This window comes from Octodon degus, unplaced genomic scaffold (assembly GCF_000260255.1).
Source record: "Octodon degus isolate 3935 unplaced genomic scaffold, OctDeg1.0 scaffold00065, whole genome shotgun sequence".
NCBI lineage: Eukaryota > Metazoa > Chordata > Mammalia > Rodentia > Octodontidae > Octodon > Octodon degus.
Genome location: NW_004524641.1, coordinates 2,493,770 through 2,515,565, shown reverse-complemented (window position 1 = coordinate 2,515,565; position 21,796 = coordinate 2,493,770). Strand labels below are relative to the sequence as shown.

The 21,796-nt window shown below is 41.8% G+C and overlaps 1 protein-coding gene across 1 annotated transcript in view; it reads right to left on the bottom strand.

Moving 5' to 3' along the window:
* The window catches only part of Pde11a (phosphodiesterase 11A), a 535,125-nt gene that overhangs the window by 112,620 nt on the left and 400,709 nt on the right, over positions 1-21,796 (bottom strand). The window contains exon 10 of the mRNA XM_004634726.3: positions 19,876-19,926. Coding sequence (XP_004634783.1) covers positions 19,876-19,926 — 51 coding nt within the window. The remainder of the gene's footprint in view (positions 1-19,875; positions 19,927-21,796) is intronic.

Sequence of the window (21,796 nt, the reverse complement as noted above, 5' to 3'; positions counted from 1 at the left end):
ATACCCAACTTGAACAACATCAGAAGCCCTTGTGGCTAATGGCTATCATGGTGACTTAGAAGCTGTTCAAAGACATAAATCACCAACTAAGAATGGAAAGATGATGCTATTGGAAAATGGAATAAGACAGATATTCAGGAAATGCCCAAGACAGGAGGGAAGATGCAGGCTCAGAGCTCCCTTCTCAGACCCTGTGAATTGGAGTTTAGGTTTCATTTACAACAGTACATAATCTCAGCGGCACATAAGAAACCTTGCCACCTCTGCTCAGTAAAATACAAATCTCTGACTACCCGATTTTATTTTAGGCAGTTAGATAGTTAGTACATCGTTAATTCCTGCACATACTCAAGCTCAATATCCTTGTCAGTTCAGTTTTATTTCCAGCTTCTTTCAGAGATCCCTGGTTGAAGGTAAAGCCCTGCTCTCTGAGTGTCTCTGGGTATTCTAAGGCAATATGAATTTTAGGAGCTCTTCTCTGAGGCAATTTACAACTCAAAACAGCAACACATTTTCTTTTCAGGACAGAAATACTGACAATAAAAATGGAGCAGCTCTGAAATATACATTACTGTAATTAAAGTGACTGGCTCTTTGGAAAGTCCTGAGAAAAGACTTTATCACAACAATAACTGAATGGTGAGCATAATTAAAGGCTCTTTCTCAAAAGAATGTCACTACCCAGCTCTGGATGTCCCACAGCATCTATGATTACAGAATGTGACCACTGGCAAGGATCTTTCATCAGGACTGTCTGTGTCCTTCCTTGGACAACATGTGGATGATGTGCCAGGCCAGCACCTGCTCAATCTGGTGTTCCCTGGAGCTGTCAGCAAAGGGGCTTGAGAGAAGTTGTGGTCAAATGTGGTTGGGTGCAAGTGATCCTCTGTTTGAGACAGAATGTCTAGGAAGGCATATTAATAAAGTCTCAGACTATATACCTGTTTAGTTTCATATACTCTAGTATTCTACATTTTTAATTGGATCTTGTACTAGAGTATGTTTTGTATGAGGCACCACTACCCATAGTCTGTGGAGCAATGTTCTATGAGATACCACTTTAGGAAATGTTAGCTAAATCTGTGCTTTTATTCTTAGCTGTGATATCTGCCAACTTCTTTCATTTGTTCTGTGTGACACTCAAGCATTAGTATTATTCTTAGTGTTTCTCTTCCATAGACAAGTCTAATGTCAGCCCAAGGCGTAGAGGTTAGGTCATGCCAGGGCCCTGACCTGGACCTATCTCTTACGCATCTTGATTATCCTTTCTAGTGTATGGAGCCAGAATGGGTAAAAAAAAATCTGTAAAATTCTTATATGCCAGAGAAGTGTTTCCCTGAGGTCAGGTCTGGATTATAAACTGTTGTAGCTGATTCGCTGATTCACTGTTTTCATAAGCTTATTCCTTATGTTTCCTTCTCCAAGAATGCTGGAATTTTTAGTGGGAAGGGGAAGGCCACCTGCTCCACCCAGAACTTTTCCTGAAACCTAAACCTGCCCTTGTGAGAAATAGCTCTTCCTAACAAGAGAGGGTGAGAATCACTGTAGGTGGATCTTCTGAGGCTTTCTTTGCAGTTGGTGATACTCTGTTTCCAAATGAGCTAGCGAACTCTGTCTCCCACTGAGCTAGCGAGTGCTGGGAGCTCTGGAGATGCGCATCATTTCCCTGGAAAATGGAAGCTGGGGTAGAAACCTGGGAGCTGGAGGCTCAGAAAGCTTTGTCTAAGGTAGACTTATGCTCTGAATTTGCACCTGGGTCTGAGCTTTTTAAAAGATCACCAAGAATAGAACATATATCTTCTCCAAATAAGGAACCAACACTTACTGATTAAGCAAGACCAGAGTGAAAAAGTGGTGAATTTTATAGATTCATTTTATATTCTGCTAAACAAATTAGATGCTTTATCTTTTCCATTTAAAGGGTAGGTATAGGAGAATTAAAAATTTGATACTTACTGAGCATCTTCAATGTGCCAGGATGAAGTCAGGTGCTTTCTATACTGCCATCTCATTTAATCCTGGCACAGCCCCTTGGCATGGTTTGTAACTTTGGGGGCCTACAAAGGTTGGAACATTGCTCACAGTCATGTGGCAAGTGTGGGCTTGGCTGGGATCTGAACCTAAACCTAGAGTAGGTGATGGCCACCTGGGCAGTGGGCCATTCTCCACCTCAGGGACCTGCTGAGAACTCGTCATTCCTGCACCTTGGGCCTCAGTTTACTTTTGTATTTGTCTCCAAAATGGAATCTGAATTTCTTTTTTTCTTGTACTGTACTGGGGATTGAACTCAGCACCTTTCAGTTGCCAGGCAGATGCTTATACCACTGAGTTTTTTTCCTGGTGCCTTGGTATCTGAATTTCATAAGTAAAATAGTCTCTGATTTTCTCCTTGATGTCCTGAAATGGGACATTTGTCTTCAAACAAAAGAAGTGTTGATGCTGTAGGAAATATAGCATGCTTTCTCCCTGGGTTATATTTTAGTACTTAATACACAGGGGTGTATTTTTATATAGTACATGAACATATATATTATATATTATCTAAAATAAAAATAAATTTTATATAATATATAAAATAATATTTATTTATTTATTTATTTACTTATTTATTTATTTATTTTTGCGGAACCGGGGATTGAACTCAGGCCTTTGCGCTTGCCAGGAAAGTGCTTATTCCACTGAGCCATCTCCCCGGCCCTAAAATATATTTTTATATAATATGAGTTTGGATTAGACTTGAGTTCAAATTTTATACTGTGACTTACTAACTCTGTGAACCAAGTGACTTATTTTACCTCTTTAGGCTTAAGTATCTTCTCCAGAAAGTGAGATAATCATACTGCTCATTTCATAGAGTTGCGAAGAAGATGACAACTTAGGTCTGCTGAATTTAGTTTCCACTAGAAGCATATATGCAAATGTGCAAAAAAAGATCTACATGTTCTGCAGCCTTTCAAGGCTCGTCATCCATGAAGCTCAGGCAGAGTCACAGGTTTTCTGTCCTTTATTAACTCATAAAATCAATCAAAATTGATTACTTTATTTGGGGCCGGGGAGATAGATCAGTAGAATAAGTGCCTGTCTGGCAATTGCAGGGTACTGAGTTCAATCCCTGGTACCACAAAAAAATTAATTAATTAAACTTTATTCATTCAACAATTAATTAATTAATTGGCAAAGGATCTCCCTATGCAGCTCAGAATCACAGTGATCCTCCTGTCTCAGCCTCCCCAGCACTGGGATTATAGGAATGTGCCACCATGCCCAGTTTCCATGGCTGGCTTGGTGCACCCGGGGTTCCAGGATCCACACAGCATGCAGTATTGGGGATTGAACCTGGGTCCTTGCGCTTGCCAGGAAGGTGCTGAGACCACTGAGCTATCTCCCCAGTCCTTCAACAAGTATCTTACTGAGCACCCACCATCCATTAGGTGGAGGGCACTGGCCTACTGTGTGTGAGGTCTTGGATTCAAGCCCTAGTGCTTAAAAATGTGTTTTCTTTGTCTTTTACACAGCTTGTTCTTTTCAGAGTATCCCATGACTGCTTTGATTCACATGTGCATCCAGTTAATATTAATCTTCTCTATTATAGTGACAACAAAAATGTAAAAACAGAAAGAGCAAAATTTTATTTTCCTCTCTTGATTGCATGGGACCACATATAAGGCAAATACAGTGGAAGGTGCAGCTGTGGTCCTTGGCATCGAAAGCCCAGGCCAACCTGGTGTGTTCCTTGGCTCACTTGGTTTTCTCTGAGGAAAAGGCTCAGTCTCAAGTGCTAAGTAGAATGAAGAACATTTTAAGGGCAGCATAACTCACAAGATCAGGTATTGATAAAATAACTTTGGAGATTTACTTTGCATTTAGAAAACCCTCTGCACACGGCGGCAGGGTACCTCTAGCAGAGAGAAGCTTCATTGTTTCCACATTACAAAGCACTAAATCACTTCCTGCTGGACCTGTGTCCACCAGGGCCTCCTTTCATCCAGCCAGACCCAGGGTCTATGTTTTACACATCTTTCAACACTGCAGACTAAAACTTCCTGGTTGCAGTGGTGCTGTTCTTTTACACTTGATTTTTTTTTTGGGGGGGGATGAAATAACATACTGTATATGATATTTATAAACTATTACACTTGTCACTGAGAGGTTCCTTTGTCTAAACTTTGTCTTCCCCCAGCCCCGCACTGCGTCTTGATCTGTGTTTGCTGAAGAGGCTCATCTCCACCCTCCTCTTTTCCAGTTCACAGCCAGCCACAGCCAATCAAATACTTTTTCCTGTTGCTGGGTGACTGCGAATATTTTGAAAACAAGTCCCATCAATGCACAGCTTAGAAGGCCACCACTGGCTGCTTCGGCTTTCGGTGCAACGCTGACGCATTAAGGCTGGCAGCAAAGTGACAGGTGGGAATAGCTGCGAAAATATATTACCGGCCTGATGTTCCGCTGGAGAGGAAAACTATTTCAAGGCTGAGTGACAACTATAACATACCCTGTTAGAAGAAAAATAAATCTCCTTGAGTCTACATTCAGGCATTTGAAGAACCATGAAGGAAATACTGCAGGGGAAAAAAGCCATCCCCCCCCCCACACACAAAAAAACAAGTCAAAGTTGTCTCACTCTCACATACCCTGTTTTTTGTGGTCTGATGAGCAGCTCTTCCTGTTCAAGAAACACACAGGATTTCTATGCATCTTTTGTATATGTATTTAGTGTATGTATTACTAAAGCATATTGTATTTGTATATATATTAAATACTATGTATGTAGTTAGACATTGTGAATTCCGAATTTGTTTATTCAGGAACAGTTTCCAACAACATCAAGGAGGACTTGAATTTTATTTTTTGTTCTTCAGTTTCCCTGCCTTCAGTGTCCTCTCCTTCACCTTTCTCCCTTGACCTTCAAGTACCAAACTCTGGCAGCCACAGGATGCGGTCAGCGTCAGGGGCAGCCCTGGCTGCAGTTTATCTCATTCTGTCCACTTAAAATATTTACATCCTGATGGGAGGATAAGCAAAGCCCTGTCCAAACATCTTGGTCTTTGTCCTTGCAGCCAGAGAGGATTGTTTGGATCCAAGTAACTGCTTTTGCTAACACCAGGTTAACTGCTCATACACAAATCTGCCAAAGAGCCTCTAGGAAAGAATGTCCTTTGACTAATTGAATTCTAATGAGGCCAAAAAGTAGATTAGAAATTGAGCTATTTTACTAAGAGTTTCAAACACTGAACGTAGGGAATGTTTGGCCTATATGATCTGCTTAATAATCTTGTAGACCCTAATTAATTCATAAAGACATGACTACTCAGGAGAAACCTGTAGGTCATTGGTTGATCCACCTGAACAGGCCTTTTTTAGTTATACATTAGAGATGCAAGTTCATAAGCACAAAATAAGGATGCTGGTGTGAGGTGGCCTGAGGAGGGCGTCATTAGTGCAGACTTACTGGGTCATGTTCATGGAATTTATATATATTTGCCTTGTAAAATTTGGATGTTAAGAGTGCCAAATCAGGGTGACCAGGGGTGTGAAATGTATTTTAAAGACATAAAAGAATATTCTACTCAATAGTATGATTTAGTCAATACTATAGGGGAAGCCACTCCAGCAGGTAAATTATTTGTGTTGCCCAGTGCTTTGCTGTGAAGGGGATCTGTGAGCATTTCTCGTATGTCCCAGGACCATCTTTTTGTCATAAAAGGAAGTCTGATTGGGACTGAAAGCTATGTGCATGGATACCTCACCCGAAGTCAGAAATGATATGCTTTGCCTGGTACCTCTCTCTTCTCAGGGGAACTGGTCCTTCTTCTGTGCTAAGCATCTGTTTCCACCTGGAAGCTGGCATCTTCTATGAGCAAACCTCTCCCCGCAGCCTACAGATGCATGAACCGCACTGGATCAATCAGAAAATTTCCCTCTAAACTGCAAGCTGAGATCTTTTCTTTGTAGAAGGTACTGCTGAATGATGAGAACACAAGGCTCAGAGTTCGCATTTACTCCTTCGTAAAGCCCAGAGGCAGTGATCAGACAGAGACCAGTGCTGCAATGTGAGGTTCCGCACAGATGGCCAAAGGTGCTGCCTGGGTGCCTACGGGGGTCACCAGGGTCAGTTCTGGGAACTGTCAAAAGGCTCCAAGTGCAACAGCTGGTTTTGTGGTAGGATATTCCATGGTGCAAGCTGTCCTTTAGGTATGTGCTGCCCTTCCATTTATAAGTCTTCCTGGGGAGACTTCAAGCTCAAATATTACACAGAAGAAGGATGTTTTTCATCTGACACCCCACACCCCATTCCACTCTTCGTTTTCATGAGAAAACTCCCATCTCAGAGAGAAAGAGCTCCTATGGGCACAGATGCTTCATCTGCCTCAATGCAGGTGGTCCTTGACTTTTCTAACTGATCAGCTTTTTCTGTCAAACACACTTTGTCAAATCAGACTACAACTGATTCAAGGGGATCACTGATTATTGGAAAGTTATTTCAAGTAGAAACATCACCATGGTTGTAAAGGGAGAGCAATTCCTATGATTTTTTTTTTTCATACTGGAATAATGTAGTCATTAATCACTGCCCCTTTCTCCTTCTTTTCTGAATTCTGAATGTTTTCTCTTGGAGGAGAGGGGGAGCACACAAAGTGTTCCTCTTCCAAAGCCACTTGAGTGTTTCATAGTTGTTTGACAAGCTTGAGCCCATGGGTAAGGACAGCCACCTGTTTCTACAGAAAGCATCAAAAGCCGGCTTTCGCCAGAATCCCTTTCTGTCTCTGGATAGGCCAGAGGTGAATTATAATATATGTTAGGAAATGAACCAAGCAGCAAGAGGAATGAGATCAGTCAGCCCAGAATTGTTTGGGATTTACCCTTTGGAGGGAAAAACTGTTGTTAGATTTTCTCAATCCTATCCCTTACAGTCGGTATTGCAGAATGCTGATAACCGAGGAAACACACTCCTCAGACAGTGAGGCTGGGTTACCTTATAAACCATGGAACCTTAAGAACAAAGAAACACACTCTAAAGGAACCTGTTGGGATCTGAATTCATCTATCAAGCAGCAAAGCTAAGATTGCAGGAAAGCTCATAATCAGAGCATAACGACAGGGCCAAGCCCAGGACAGGCAGTACCAGAGAAAAATGAGTTTACCATTTTAAAAGTGAGTATGACAAATTCAGTGCACTCCCTCACAGCTTAATTTTTAACTTGTACACTTTAATTAGCTGGATATTTCTCTCTGTGTCTAAATTTAATCACCTATAAAATAATAAAAATAACAGCAGGATTTAGATAACAATTAAATAGGTTAATACGAATAAGGCACCAAAAAGAGGTCTGACAGGTGATGAAATGTTTATTAAATGTTGGTTGTTTTCCAGGTGACTCTCAGGCAGAATGAACTGAGCATATATTGAGGAGAGAAATTCAAGAAAAGGGCCACAGGAACTGAGGTCTCCAAACTGGCCATGTGGTTTCTCTGTGAGATGCCTGATACCTAAGTTAGACACAGACACTGAGGCCTCCATTAGAGGTCATTGAAACATTCAACAAAACAAGAGCTAGAAAAGCACTTTTAATCTGCCAGAATGCTGCAGCTCTAGTAGCATTACCCTGGGTAAATAGTAATATTTGAAAGGATATAACGATTGGTATTGTGTTAGCCTACAGTAAGTCCAGGAAATATGTTTTAAAGTCCATCCACCTGCAGGTGCTTAAGTGCAGAAGAGTGTTTAAGCCTCTTGTCCCTGAATGGGTTAAGCAAAGCCTGACTTTGTAAGTTCTCGCCAGCCCTTCACCAGCCCCTCCTGTATGGTCTTGTTGCTTTCATGGGGTGTGGGTTTGATTACACTGAGCCTTTGGAGGACCTGCACCTGCCACTCTGGGGCAGCTTCTAGGGCCAACTCTGAGGCCAGCTGCAGTGGCCCCCACCTAAGGTTTGCAGGTAAAAATCTGTTTTGAGCTTAGATTCCCCTCTACAAAGTGGAATTGTGAGAAGGCTTTTGGAGTTTTTTTCACTGCAGTAGAGTTTCAGTGTTTATTAAAGTTTTAATGGTTCACTGCCTTCCACTCTGCCTGAATTTCTCACCAAATTCTTTTCAGTTTCAACTGAACATTTGAAGGCCTGGTCTCAGCCTGGATTACATGATAGTCTTAGAATATTCTCTGTAGCTATTCTTCATTATCCTGAATTGAATTTCTTGGTTTTAGGTGTATGAGCCTTAAATTCCAAAACAGAAAAAATCCTGCCCAGACACTGTTATTGAGTTTGCATGTTTTGATGCCTGGCTAAAGTGGTGTCTGTGAATTACTCCATGAATTACTTCTAGGGAAATCAAGAGCCCCCAGAGTTGCCATTTAACAAACATGCAGCATTTCAATAAGGAAAGAAAAGGAGTGCTTAAAAGCTCCACCAGTTTTGGCCACAAAAGGAATGCATTTGAAAGTTTAGAGGCCAGCCACACAGTTAAGTTCAAGCCCTGTGTTACGTGCGTGCTGCAATTACATATACTAATAAAAATAATGAATGGAGCATCTGACCCGCTGACCTCTGGATCCCTGCTTACCACCTCATCAATTTCTAGCCCCGGCCTGCGGGCTTCTCTTGCCACTGCAGGCAGCCTCAGGCAGGTACAGCAAGTACGAGGACCTTCCCTTGGCTTTGTTCATGAGGCCCAGCCAAGGGGCAGACTTACCCAGGCCTCTCACCTCACGCCTGGACAAATGTATGAGCTGTGTTACTAACGCATTCTAGGTCATGCACACACACAAACGTTATTATATCTTGACATCACTTTTAAATTACCATCTTTGCGGTTTTAAGCATTTTCCTAAATATGTGGCTTGGGAAATTCTTCCATGGAGCAAGGATGGCACCCAGTGGCCAAAGTGTTTCATCTCAGACTCTGCTTTCCTACAGATTTGCCATTTCCTCATCTTTTTGAAGGCAACAAATTGTCTGGTGATTCTTTCCCAAACCAGATTTGAAACTCTGACTCATGTAACCTTCCCTCGAAGCTGAGGTAAATCACCTGCATGTGCACACGCACATATACCTGCCCCCCCCAACAAATTGAGACCACACTGGCTCAATTCAGAATAACAGCTTTAAATTTTTTTAAAACGTACTATATGTTCAATCATCTGATTTCAGATAAGCAGAGTACAATTCATGATGTCCTAATATAAAGTGTCACTGTATGAATATATTGTCGTATAGGAAACATTATACAGATATAAACCCAGTCTTACATTCTTCACCTAGTATCTTTTCTTAAATAGTCTCTAGTTCATAAGTTTTTATGCTTTAAACATAAGACTTTATCTCCTGACAAGTGCTTTATCATTAAACTGATGTTCGCAATCTTGTATCCTTGCTATCTTTCTTACAAGGTAACTTGGCTTGCCTGGAGAGCTCGGGATAATAAAGAGGGGCTGTTCTTTCCCCTTTAAGCTTTCCAGATGTCGAGTGATTTCTATAGAGCTAGATAGCCAATCTGACTAAGGAAGGCAGGTGAGATGTCAGAATCATAGATCATACACCATCTCACTGAGAATGATGCAATGTCTCTGTAATGCTTGCTGCTTTCAGTTTCCTTAGGTTTCTCAGCAGTCTGAAGCCCTGGCACAAGAAGCTGCATGGCTGCACAACCATAGTATGAAGGGATGTCGCTAATAAAGCTGCGCTCTGCGTTAATTGCCCAATGAGTTCCAGGAATAACGTATTTGGTATGTTGAGGTCATCCAAAAATTATTTCTCAGATATCATCACCATTTGTGCTTATTTGGCCCCCAAATTATGAAAACACCACTAAGGATCTAAGAATAATAGCAGAATTTTAAAAAAAGGATAAAATCCATGCCATTGTTTAATTTTCCTGTTCATCCACTTAAAGAGCAACACTGTCTTCAAGGTCAAGGCAAAACATTGGAGAGAAAAAAATCATAGTGGATGGACCATCCTTTCTGGCTGGCTTTTTGATTCTTAATTGCTTCATATGTACAATTGGGCTACACTTGCTTTTACCAAGAAGCAGAGAGGCTTAATAAAATGTGAAGACCTTTGTATATATGTTGCAGTTTCCTAGTATTTAAGACATTATTGCCATTGAAACATTTATTTACAGGTGGCAGTGGTGTATAGTTTCAAAACTGATGAGATGAAGGCTCTTGTTACTGAAAGTAATCACTTCTGTTCTTCAAGAGCATCATTACACTTACTGCCCTTTGGTGTGGTGTATTTAGATGTTTCCTGAAAGCCTCATGCAGTCATAGATGAGGCTTTTTCAGAGATGGCTGGATCTAGAGTGTGTGATGCCGGCATTGATTCATGGTGCAGTGTGAGGCTCCAGGGCACTAGGATTAGGGTGTGAGCACTACCTGTCCTAAGTAGCTCAGATAAGACATAAAGGATAAAAAGAGCCATGGTCATCCCTTGTTATTTTGTCACCTTTTGCCCAGCATGAACTGCTGCCCTCTGCCATATGCCACCCTGTCTTGGCGTCAGCCGATTACAGACTGAAACCTCCACAAACTATGAGCTTTTAAATAAACCCTTCTTCCCTTAATTTGTGGGTGTTGAGTATTTTATCTCAGCAATGAGAAAAGTAACTAAGACACCACTTAAATATGACATAGTCAAGAGAGGCTTTGGAAATTACTTATAAAATGTAATTAAATCAAGCTGAGCCAGTCTTCTTCTAAATGCACAAATTCTTAAAGAGAGTTTAAATTCAAACCTTTGAGTATACAAAATCATAAAATTCCCAAGGTGTTTTGTCAACATTTATGTTGCTTTGTGTTTTATTATCCCCTTAACTCCCAGAGATAAATTTTATAGTCTCATAAAAATTACAGCATTTTATAGTTGAAAATGGTTTTGGTTTTGCAGACGAGGAAACTTGAAACCCTGAAAATTTAAATAAAAGAAGCAGTTGATAGCTGCTTTTCCTGTGCACATACTTGCTTATTCTTGTCCTACTGTTTCCATGGTCTCACAAAGACTTTGTAAAGGGACAGTTTTAGCTCCTGAATCTGCAGAAAACCCTGACAGGCTCCGTGCACTCCACATTCCATGCAGAGCCTCGGGACTAATAGATTCATGATTCATGAACATTTTTACGATTTTAGATGGATCCATTTTCAATTAACAAAAAATATAAATAATTACTGAACCAGTACATTATTTCAAAATTGTTAGGAAAGATAGGCTCTAGGATGATGCAAAGCAGTAAATGAAAATATAAGTAAACTATTGGAAAGGCATTTTGAAGACTGAAAAAAATAGCAGGCTTCTTAAAAGTTTAGTCAGGAGGTGGTAGCAGCAGGGCATACAAGTGAAGAATCTTATTTATTAGTAAAGAAACTGCTCAAACAGTCAAAAAAACTAATGGTCAGAAGCTTCTGCCTACAGCAGAGAAGAGGTACAATGTCACTCCACAGGGAACAGCGTCAACACTTAGCCTACACAGAAAAGGTAATTCTTTCATTTTTATATAGTTTAGGCTCATAGGAAAACTAGGGAATGAACAGCCAAGAACATAAAACAGTTTATACAACATACAGCAAGGGTTGAGGCAAAATTTTCAGACTTTCATTTTGTCATTGGCCCTTGATTCAGACTGACCCATTACAATTTCTTCTGCCATAAACAATACCATTTGAATGAATTTGGTCCTAAGGTAGAAAATTTTCAGCACTCACAAAGCATGGCTGTAAGGAATGTAAGGATTACAAGAATGAGTAAAACAGGGATTTCCCCCTAAAAATGATCCTAGTTTAACCATTTGGTTAGATAGGTTTGTAAGTATATATGATAAAGGTGTTGAATGAGAAGGTCACATTTGCCTGAAGGACAGCTAGGACTTCCTGTGGGGCCATGGAGAAGGATCAGATAGATTATTAGGACTTTTTTGTTTTTGGTGGTGGCACTGGGGATTGAACCTAGGGCCTTCATACTGAGTTATATCTCCAGTCCCTTTTATTTTTTATTTTGAGGAAGAGACTTGCTAAATTGTCTAGGCTGGGGTGGAACTTGTAACTGTCTTGCTTCACCCTCCCAGAGTGTTAGGATCACTGGTATGTACTATCACACCCAGCTCTACTCTGGTTGGTAGGACTGTAACATGAAGAGATAGAGATAAGGCTAGGAATAGAGATAGGAAAAGGCAGGGAGTGGACAGAAAGCACAGAACGAGTGAGGGGGAGTAAGTGGGACCATGGAAACAGGTTGGGCAAGTGAACAAGAGGTTGGTTTCAGAGTGCTCCTAATGCCTAGTTAAAGAACCAAAATGGCAGTATCTAGTGGCTTAAGGAAGATGCTAAGCTTTGTGAGCAGGGGCCTGGTGAGGATAGAACAGTACTGTTCTCTTGGCATCTGGGCTCAGGTGGACTTGGGAAGGCCGGAGAACACGCATAGGGCAGAGCAGGGGGGAGGAAGTGGGGAGCAGAGCTGACCCCAGGCAGAGGGGAGGGCAGTCAGCACAACAGTCAGGAAGTTCATGGGAGCTCCTGTGTGTACTGCAGTTGTAGCAGGAAATGACCCCCAGCCAGCTTATTAGTTGCCCAGGTAACACTTCCTGTTACCTCTGTCTCTTAGAAATGGCTGGTCTCTGTGATGCACAGGTAGTCATTACGATGCATACTGTATAAACCCATCCCCTATGGACAAGTCATTCTGTCTCTGTACTTCCTGCTTGCTTCTCTCATACAAGCCTTAGACCACCAGGGCCTGATGGGGATGATCCTGATCAGTGCCCGTCCATATAAGTAAATCTGCCTCCAAATCCTGGGTGTCTTTGGTGTTTCTGCTCGCCCTTGCACAATCAGCCGAGGAAAAGTCTACCACCTGGACTGCTCAAACCTGCCCCTACCCCTAAGGGGAGGTGTTGCCCACCCTTCACTTGACAGCTGTGCCTCTAGTTACAGATGGCTTGAACTAAAGGGAAGGGAGAAGGCAGAGTGCAACAGCCCCAGTGCTCTGGAAGGTTCTGAGGCCTTGGGCTCTGCGCGCAGCTCTTCGCAGGTCAGGGCTCAGGCTTTCTCTGGGGACATTATTGCTGTCCACTGGACCTTCTGGACTTGGCATCGCTCTGCTTCCTAACATTGAAAACAGAAATGAACCACCCTCTATTTCCTGCCTTGGGGTTTGAAAAGGATCCCAGAGCCTTCCACCAGGTGGGGGCAGGGCCCACAGGCACTCAGCTGTGTCAACGCGGGCACTAGGCCCATGCTTCTCCCAGGGAAGTAGACATTCACTGTGACCTTCTGAGAACGGTGTGTGGTGTCTCTGCTTTGTTTTCAGAAGGAAAGAAGTGACAAATCGTGGCTGAAGCAGTTGATCTGAGGAGGTCAGGGTCATCCCAGGATGTATTTGGGTCAGGCAAACGGTCAGGTTAACGGACCCCATCTGCAGCGCTTAGCTCAGTGGGGTCAAAGGCCACCCTGCGCTTTCAGACCTGTTCCCGGGCCCTCCCTGCCCAGGATCTTCAATCCCCGAGAGTGACAAAGTGCAACCATCCTTTGTCTGATGTGGCATTTGATTAAGACACAATTCATAACACAATTGCTTTGGGCACAAAGCACACCGCGTATTTACGGGCGCGCGCCTGTGCTGCCGGGTGCGGGGCGATGCCCTTTCCTGTGCTGAAGCTGCTCTTTCCTCCGCACTCAATTTCCTGGTGAAGGTTCAATAACTATCCCTGACGGCAAAAGAAACTCAGGTATTAAACTTGGCATAAATACTATTTAAAGTCAAAACGACCTCCTAAATTCAAGGGCGGAGAGAATAGTTTAGGTGTAGGGGTGGTACCCACATCCCACGCCAGACGCGCGGCAAAGCCGTTCCTGAGATTTCTAAAGGTGGCATTTCAGAAACTAGGACCCCACAGCCCAGACTGCAGAGAAACAAAAGCAAACTCCGGCCTTCAGTGGCGCGGAGCTCCTGGATTACTCCCGGTGCAGAGGCCGGAGGGAGAGCAGCCGGAGCACGAAGTGGCCGGCCCATCCTGGAGCCCTGCTCCGGGCCCTGCGCCAGCTCCCCGCCTCGGGACGCCCCGCGTCACCTCGGTTTGGGTAGCTGCTGTGATATCTCTGGGGTCTGCTGAGTGAGAGGCTGCAACGAGGATTTCCGACGCGCTCCGCAAAGTGGCTAGCACGCCGACGTTCGCCAGTTAGGGGATGGCGCGCCCTCTGGAGGATCAGGTACCAAAAGGCGTCCCCAGAGCTGGCCAGCCCCCACCCTTTGCACACGCACAGGGCTGACACCTCCAAGAAAGGCGCATGAAATCACAGGAGCATATAATCGGCGTAGTAAACTCATTTTCTTAGGTTTTCACAGCTGGCATCTTCAGGTTATTAAAAGCCTTTCAAACCAGTCATCTTTCAAGAGGTTTAATTGTTAATATGGTCTTCATATGTTATTCCTGTTAGAGATGAAAATATACCAACAGGCTGATGCAGGCCTCGGACGTTCTGAAGCCTGAAGCTTCTTTTACACGTGAGACCATCTCATGGATCAAAGCGTCTTCTCAAATCTAAATTATTTAGTAATAATAATAATGCTTAGCAAATAATCTCCTATGCTCAGACTGCAGAGGAGGTGGGAGGACCCCATTTTTGACCATGCTTGTTCTTTTGGCATGTAAATATCACAAGGAGTATCTATTCTTGGTAATTCGCTTTATTTACCTTACCAGGCTGTTAATCTGTGCCCTCTGCGTTAACATTAAAAACTTGAAATATGGAAGAGGGTGTCCAAACCCAATCAGCCAACTTGAGTTATTGATATTTAATTACTGAGGCAGTTACAGGGCTGTAAACGAGTTCATCTCTGATTGCGGCTGTAACCCATGCCGTTCTGAATGGAAAGAAGGGATGATAGAAGGCGGCAGTATAGCTCCAGAACGTCCATGAGTTTTTAATCGGCAAACAGGAAGTATATAGTGATAAGCATTTGATCTGGCCACCGCATTGGAATCTAAGGAAAGTACATGAAATCACAGGAGCATATAATCGGTGTGGTAAACTCATTTTCTTGTGTTATCACAGCTGGCATCTTCAGGTTATTAAAAACCTTTCAAACCAGTCATCTTTAAAGAGAGCTAATTGTCATTATGGTCTTTATATGTTATTCCTCTTAGCACAAAGATGAAGAGTTATAAATAGGCACTAAAACCCAAATTTCTGTATACAACTTTCTTATTTCAAGTTCATGGAAAAATCACATTCTTCATGTCCTGGTTTCCTCATTATATGCACATGTCAATCAACACATAAAGAATAATTTCTTAACATTATACCCTGAGTTAGACTTTTAAAAATAGCTAATAATTCATTAGTTCCAGAAACTTTGGTTGTCCTTTGTGTGCAGGTGGCCCTACACATTGGACTATTCATGTGGTTTATATGCTGTCTCAGAATTGGGAAAAATGAACGTCAATTCTGATTTTTTTTTTTTTTATTTAGTGCAGGCTCTACAGGGTCTTACTACACAGATCAGACTCACAGTGATCCTCGTATTTTCAGCCTCCCAAGTGCTGGGATTACAGGCACATGCCACTATGCCCAGTCTCAACTGCCACCTCAGCATGCCCCAGGGGTAGGGCCGGCACAGAAGGCCTGGGATGGAACCTCTGACCCCACATCTGCCTAAGCAGGTGCTTTAATCTGCTGAACTATCTAGCTCACCAAGTTCTCCTACTGTTGGATGAGCACAGTCCCACTTATTCTTATTTTGGCTGGACAGTCCTGGGACTGTCCTGGGACATTCTAGAAATGTTTACACATTATGGTGCCTCTCACCTGTCTACCACCCAATCCCTCAAGGAGATTTTTACCAACTGAAGGAATAGGACTATCAGACTAAAACATATAAAAACCCCTCCCCCATGTTATCCTTGAAAAGAGAAATGAGTCTCCTAAAATGAAAGGTTGTGAAATATATAGATGAGATAAGAGGAAGGTTATGTTGGTATTAGCCTAGTGTTAATTATTATTTAAGATTTACTGAAAATTGGACTTTATATGAAATCTGCCCTAGGTCACAAAATTCATAGATAAAAATGACAGCAAATGAAGAGTTGGTACACATCAGTCTCCAATATTGTAGGATCTCTATCTTCCCTTTATATCTGGGAGTCTTCAGGGTCAATATTACATGTTCTTAATGTGTAAGCATTCAACCTGCAGTGACCCTTCCAGCCTCCGCTGGTCATACTGGTAAGAAGTAGCCCTGCCTCTGCTCTTCCATGGGCTCTGCTTCTCCTGTGAGCTGCTGATACTTTGGAACCTCAGGCTGTTGGAAACACACAACTCACTGACAGCATCCCTAAGCCCATGTCTTCTATGCTCATTTATGTTCTTAGCTAAGAGCTGGAATCCATGAGTGGGACAAATCTCACACTGAACTTGGGATCCTCTAGATGGTGAGCCCATTATCTCACCTTCCCTGACTTGAAAGGGCTCTCAGTCTCTCCTGTAAGTAACCACATCGAACTTTCCTCAGGCATTTCTGCATCCCAGAGGTGGTGAAGCTCAGACTTCAACAGAGGTCAGGGATATATATGTGCACATTTGACCTCCAGATTTTTTCCAGCACTAGATGATGAAATTAGTTTCTCTTCAAACATGTGCATAATCTCTGAATTCCAGTAGTTCAACTCAGGAAATTTCATGGATAATTCTGGTTCCACATTTGTAATCAGGTGATTGGATACTTTTTTTGGGTTAAATTTCAACTGTCTCTGTTTAAAAATTACTGCAGGTAGCAAAAGTTATATTTGACTAGACACATGATTTTTCTGCATGTATTGGTCAAAACATGCAATATCTGTACTTCAAGCACAGTAACTCTTTGGCCAGTAAGTAAGTACTATTTACTTGCCTGTGGTGCTAAAAAACTGTCACTGGATGGACTCCAGCCTAGAATTTCTATAAATGCTCTCCATTGCCTTTATACAGGATTATTTTATGCCCCACTACATTTTAATGTTATTGGTGCAGTTACAGTAGACATCGGTTACCAATTATGATAGTGTTTTACCAACTTTATATAGAAAGAAAAAGCCATTTGGTTAAAATTATCTACTAGATCTCAATTCCATTGCTATGGTACACTAGCTAATATCTTTCAAGATAAATTCTGGTAACAAATTAATAGGTAAATAATCTTAATAATTTGAAGATGAAATAACCCTTTGTTCTCAAATTTAAATACTTCATATTTTTAGTATGCCTGTGAGCTTATAATAGAAATGCATGGCAAATTCTAAGGCGGGTGTTTTCCTTACTTGAAGCAAAGAATTAAGCCCGGATGTAAATCAACAACCTTAGAAAGCAGACAGCTGTGGTTCTTGGCCTGCTATCGCTCTGGCCAGCTCCTTGGAATCATATTCAGCTCACTGCAAACCTTACTGTTTTTTTTTCCTATCTACTCCCTTCCAATTTTACAAGGATGACAATCATGATGATAACAAAACAATAATACAACATTATACTAACATTTCAGCAAGAACTTATTATTTCCATAAATAGCTTTTTTCTTATTTAACTTTCACTGATGTATAAAAATTGTGCATACTTAGAGGATACCATATGATATTTATATACATGTATACCAAATTTTATTAAAGTATAAAAACTTTAAGTATTTTTGATGGAAATATTTTTCCCATAATTTTATTGAGAAACAAATAGCAATGAGACAGTTTCAAACCAAATTGCTAGGACAGTTTCAATAATTCACACATTGCAAACATTCTTCCTAGTGGTTAACTGCTGTACAAGATGCAGACATGATATCCTATTTACAAACACTATTAGAACAAATCCCTCTATTCATTAAGAGAAAGTAACTATATATCTATCCTAACCATTTTGAATACACAGATACAAAATGGACATTCATCTGTATCATCTTTTTTTGTTTAGTTTCGTTATTTGAATATTATAGGTGTGTTAACTCAGCAAAATATTCTAAGAGTCCAGTAGTCCATAATAGTATTGGGTCTTCCGCTTGACTGGCAATGTCAGAAATTGTTGACCTGAGTTCCCTACAACTCAACATAACAGCATGGCTTTACTTCTTTTTTTTTTTTTTAAAATTTTTTTTTTATTTGTGTGTGTGTGTGTGTGTGTGTGTGTGTGTGTGTCTGCATGTGTGTGTGCCAGCTCAGCCCACCAGGGGGCGGGGCTGGCTGGCATGTGGTGCTGGGGGATTGAACTGCAGTCCCTGTGCTTTGCTAAGCTTGTTCTAAGTAGGTGCTTTAGACCACTGAGCCATCTCACCAGCCCATGGCTTTACTTCTTATACTTCGTTTTTTGATGGAAATATTGACAAAATTTATATATATTAAGTAAAAGTTATTTAAAGCACATAAAATAATTATATTATCACAATTAATTGTTTTGAGTTCCAGCACACTGACGCCACTTGGATTTATTTGGTCATTCCTTCATTCAGTCATTCATTTAGCCAACCAACAAGTATTCACTGTGTTACTCTGTTCCAAGGACCATAAAAGACAGCAGATGTGAATGCAATATACAAGAAGCCCTGCTCTAGTGGAGCTCATATTCTAGTTTCTATGCAAATATGTTCCTCAAATTTAATGTGTTGGGACTTTTGTCCCTGATGCAACTATGTTGGAAAGGATGACATCCAGGAGGTTCCTGGTCAAGAGGGCTCTGCCTTCATGAACGGATTAGCCCGTTCCTGGTTGCGGCTGGTCACAAGAGTGGTTCTGTGAGAGCAGCACCCTGGGCATGCTTGGCATGCTCGCTCTGGCTGCCACGCTACCACGCAGCAGGAAGGTCCGCCCCAGAGGTTGCGCAGGAGCCAGAGCCGTGCTCTTGGGTTTGTCAGGCTCCAGAACCGTAAGCTAAATAAACTTTGACTCCCTATAAATTCTCCAGTTTGGGATATTTTGTTGCAGTAACAGAAAACAGAGGAAAAGAGACAGGCTCTGACTGCTGTTTCCTTCCTCTGATGTCAGTGGTCGCCCCCATCATCTCTCTTTCTGGTCTGGGCTTCCACTGCAGGTCTTTTCATATAACTTGACTTCAGTGATCCAGTTAACAAGCTTAAACTCTCTGCTATTTCTTTTCTAGGAAGATGTATGTACTTCTGTGCAAATGAAATGCTTGGCAGAATAGCTATCGTCAACTGGTACTGTATGCTGACATTATAATACAAAACATGACCTTATGCAGGCACCAACATTTTGAAAGGGAGGGAAGTGAATTTCCTTATATTACATTTTTACTATTGCTGAAACCTACTTGGTCAGTGTGCAGGGAGATAAACATGAATTCTGAACAGCATTTAAGGAAACAGTGGTGACTCACTGATAAAAATGGGTATCTAAGACTCATTCACAGACTCATCAGACATTGGAGCCACGAGGTCACCCTGAGCCATGCAGTGGCACGGTGGTTAAGAGCAGCACCGGGGCCAGGCGTCTACTGCCCTCAGTGTGAGTTTGGCTGACTGCACAGCATTGGCATCCCTCAGCTTACTTACCCATAAAACAGTAGTACAATATTTCACAGCATTGTAAGGGTTAGGTGAGTTAGTGCAGGTAGTGTACCTCATATTGTCCCTGGCTCACAGTAAAGGGTTGGTAAATGTTAGCTATTGTGATCTCAGTCTCCCAATTTTTTTCTGATGTAGTTAGTGCTTACCTAGTGAACAGGAAGACATGCTGAGTCATTTAAGGGGTATGAAAGGGCTCACTCTTTCCCTCTGAAATTTTAAAACCCAAGAACACTGTCCAGCTTTACTGTCCCCACTTCCACAGAGCAGGACTACAGAGGGAAGTACAGACAGGTCAGGCATCCAGGCCAACTTTAATTGCACGCTCTAATAGTACGACAACTTCCTCCTTACCTTAAACTTGTCAACTTCAGCTTTTGAACATGTCGCGTGGTATGACAGTACCTGATGCAGAACAAAAGAAAAGAGCTTCAATAACAAAATGTTAGGATATTTTCTGAAGTTCTCCTGGATTAGAAACATACCTTGCTCATGTATATCACCTTGATGTAACAGTGGAGTTAAAAAATGATTTCTTCCTTTTTATTAGTATGTTTATAATACACAATAAATACATTCATCATGAAGTGATACATATACATGTACGGAGAAATAAAAGGATCAAAGAGAAAAAAAGCTGCAGTTCTCAAATGATGTGGATTCTTGGCTTGTGAAATGCTCTAAATTTAGAAGGTTTTGTGAGTGTGTGTCTCTGTGTATGTGTGTGTCCTGTACCAGATACTGTATGTTATTATTATTAGTAGTAGTAGTATTAAATTTATGTATTTGGTACAGGGTCTCACTATGCAGCTCGGACTTGCAGTGATCCTCCTGTCTCAGCCTCCCCAGCAGTGGGATTACAGGCATGCGCCACCATTCCTGGTTTTGGTAGCTGGCTCAGTGTAGGTCAGCACAGCATTTGGTATGGGGCACTGAACAAGATCCCTGCACTTGCAAGGCAGGCGCTTCGACTGCTGAGCTATCCCCAGCCCTGATGCTGTATATTATTCATTCAACTTTTATCCTCTGCCTATTCTCACTTGCCTGCTTTTCTTACATAGAAAAGATTGTATTCTATATTTGCTGGCCATTCTGTAAGAGGATTGTATTCCCTTGCCCTATGGATATCAGTCAAGGCATGTGACTTGCTTTGACCCATAGAGCATGGGAGAAAATGACAGATATACCCCCTTTGGGGGTATATCTGTTTTATTTTTAAAAAAGAGAACAAAAATGTAAATTTTCCTCTCTTTGCTTCTTTTTCCTTGGTTTTCTCCCTTTTCACTTTGGAAAAATTCCCCAAAATGTTGCCCGGAGAGACATGTTCTTGTTCTCTGAGGTTTAGTTGTTAAAAATGAAGCTGTTTTCTTAACCAGGTGCAGTGGCATATGCCAGTGACTGTAGCCACCGGGGAGGCTAAGGCAGAGAGGTCGTGGGCTGGAGACCACATGAGAACTTAGTCACTTAGCAAGACCTTGTCTCATGAAAAGGGGTGAGGATTGGGGATATAGCTCAACATGGAGGTCCTGTGTTCAACCTTTAGTGCGGTAACAAAAGAGTGATTATTATTATTATTATTTTATTTAGTACAAGGTCTCCAGGGTCTCACTACGTAGATCAGACTAATAGTGATTCTCCTGTTTACAGCCTCCGAAGTGCTGGGACTGCAGGTGCATGTCACCATGCCCAGTCTCAATCTGTCTCAGCATGTCCTGGAGACAGGTCTGGCACGGCATGCAGGGGATTGAACCCTGGCTGCTGTGCTCTGCCTAAGCAGGCGCTTTAGTCTGCTGAGCTATCTGGGTGGCTCTAAGACTGATTTCCTATTGGGAAAAATGTTAACCACAACAATAGTCTGTAAGGAGTGCTTGTACTTCACGAGGTTCTTGGGAGGATTAAATACAATAGCACACGTTAAATACCTGGCACTTACTCAACTTCTATTTATTATGTTAATAGCTAATTAAAATTGTCCCATATATGTATTTGGCATAGTATCATCATATGATCTTCATGGACCCATAATTAGTAATAAGTATTTTCAATACAAGAATAACTAGATTTTGTTTTTTTAGTTCTATTTTATTATGATAAACCCTAATTTGGCTGTCATCCTACTGTTTCCAAACCTTTTTTTGCAGATTCAACCCAAAACTTATCTTTACTCCCCAAACAAAACAAAACACACACACATAGTCTCTGTCTCCTCCGTCTCTGTCTCTGTCTCTCTCCCTCCTCTCTCTCCCTCCTCTCTGTCCCTCCTCTCTCTCTCTCT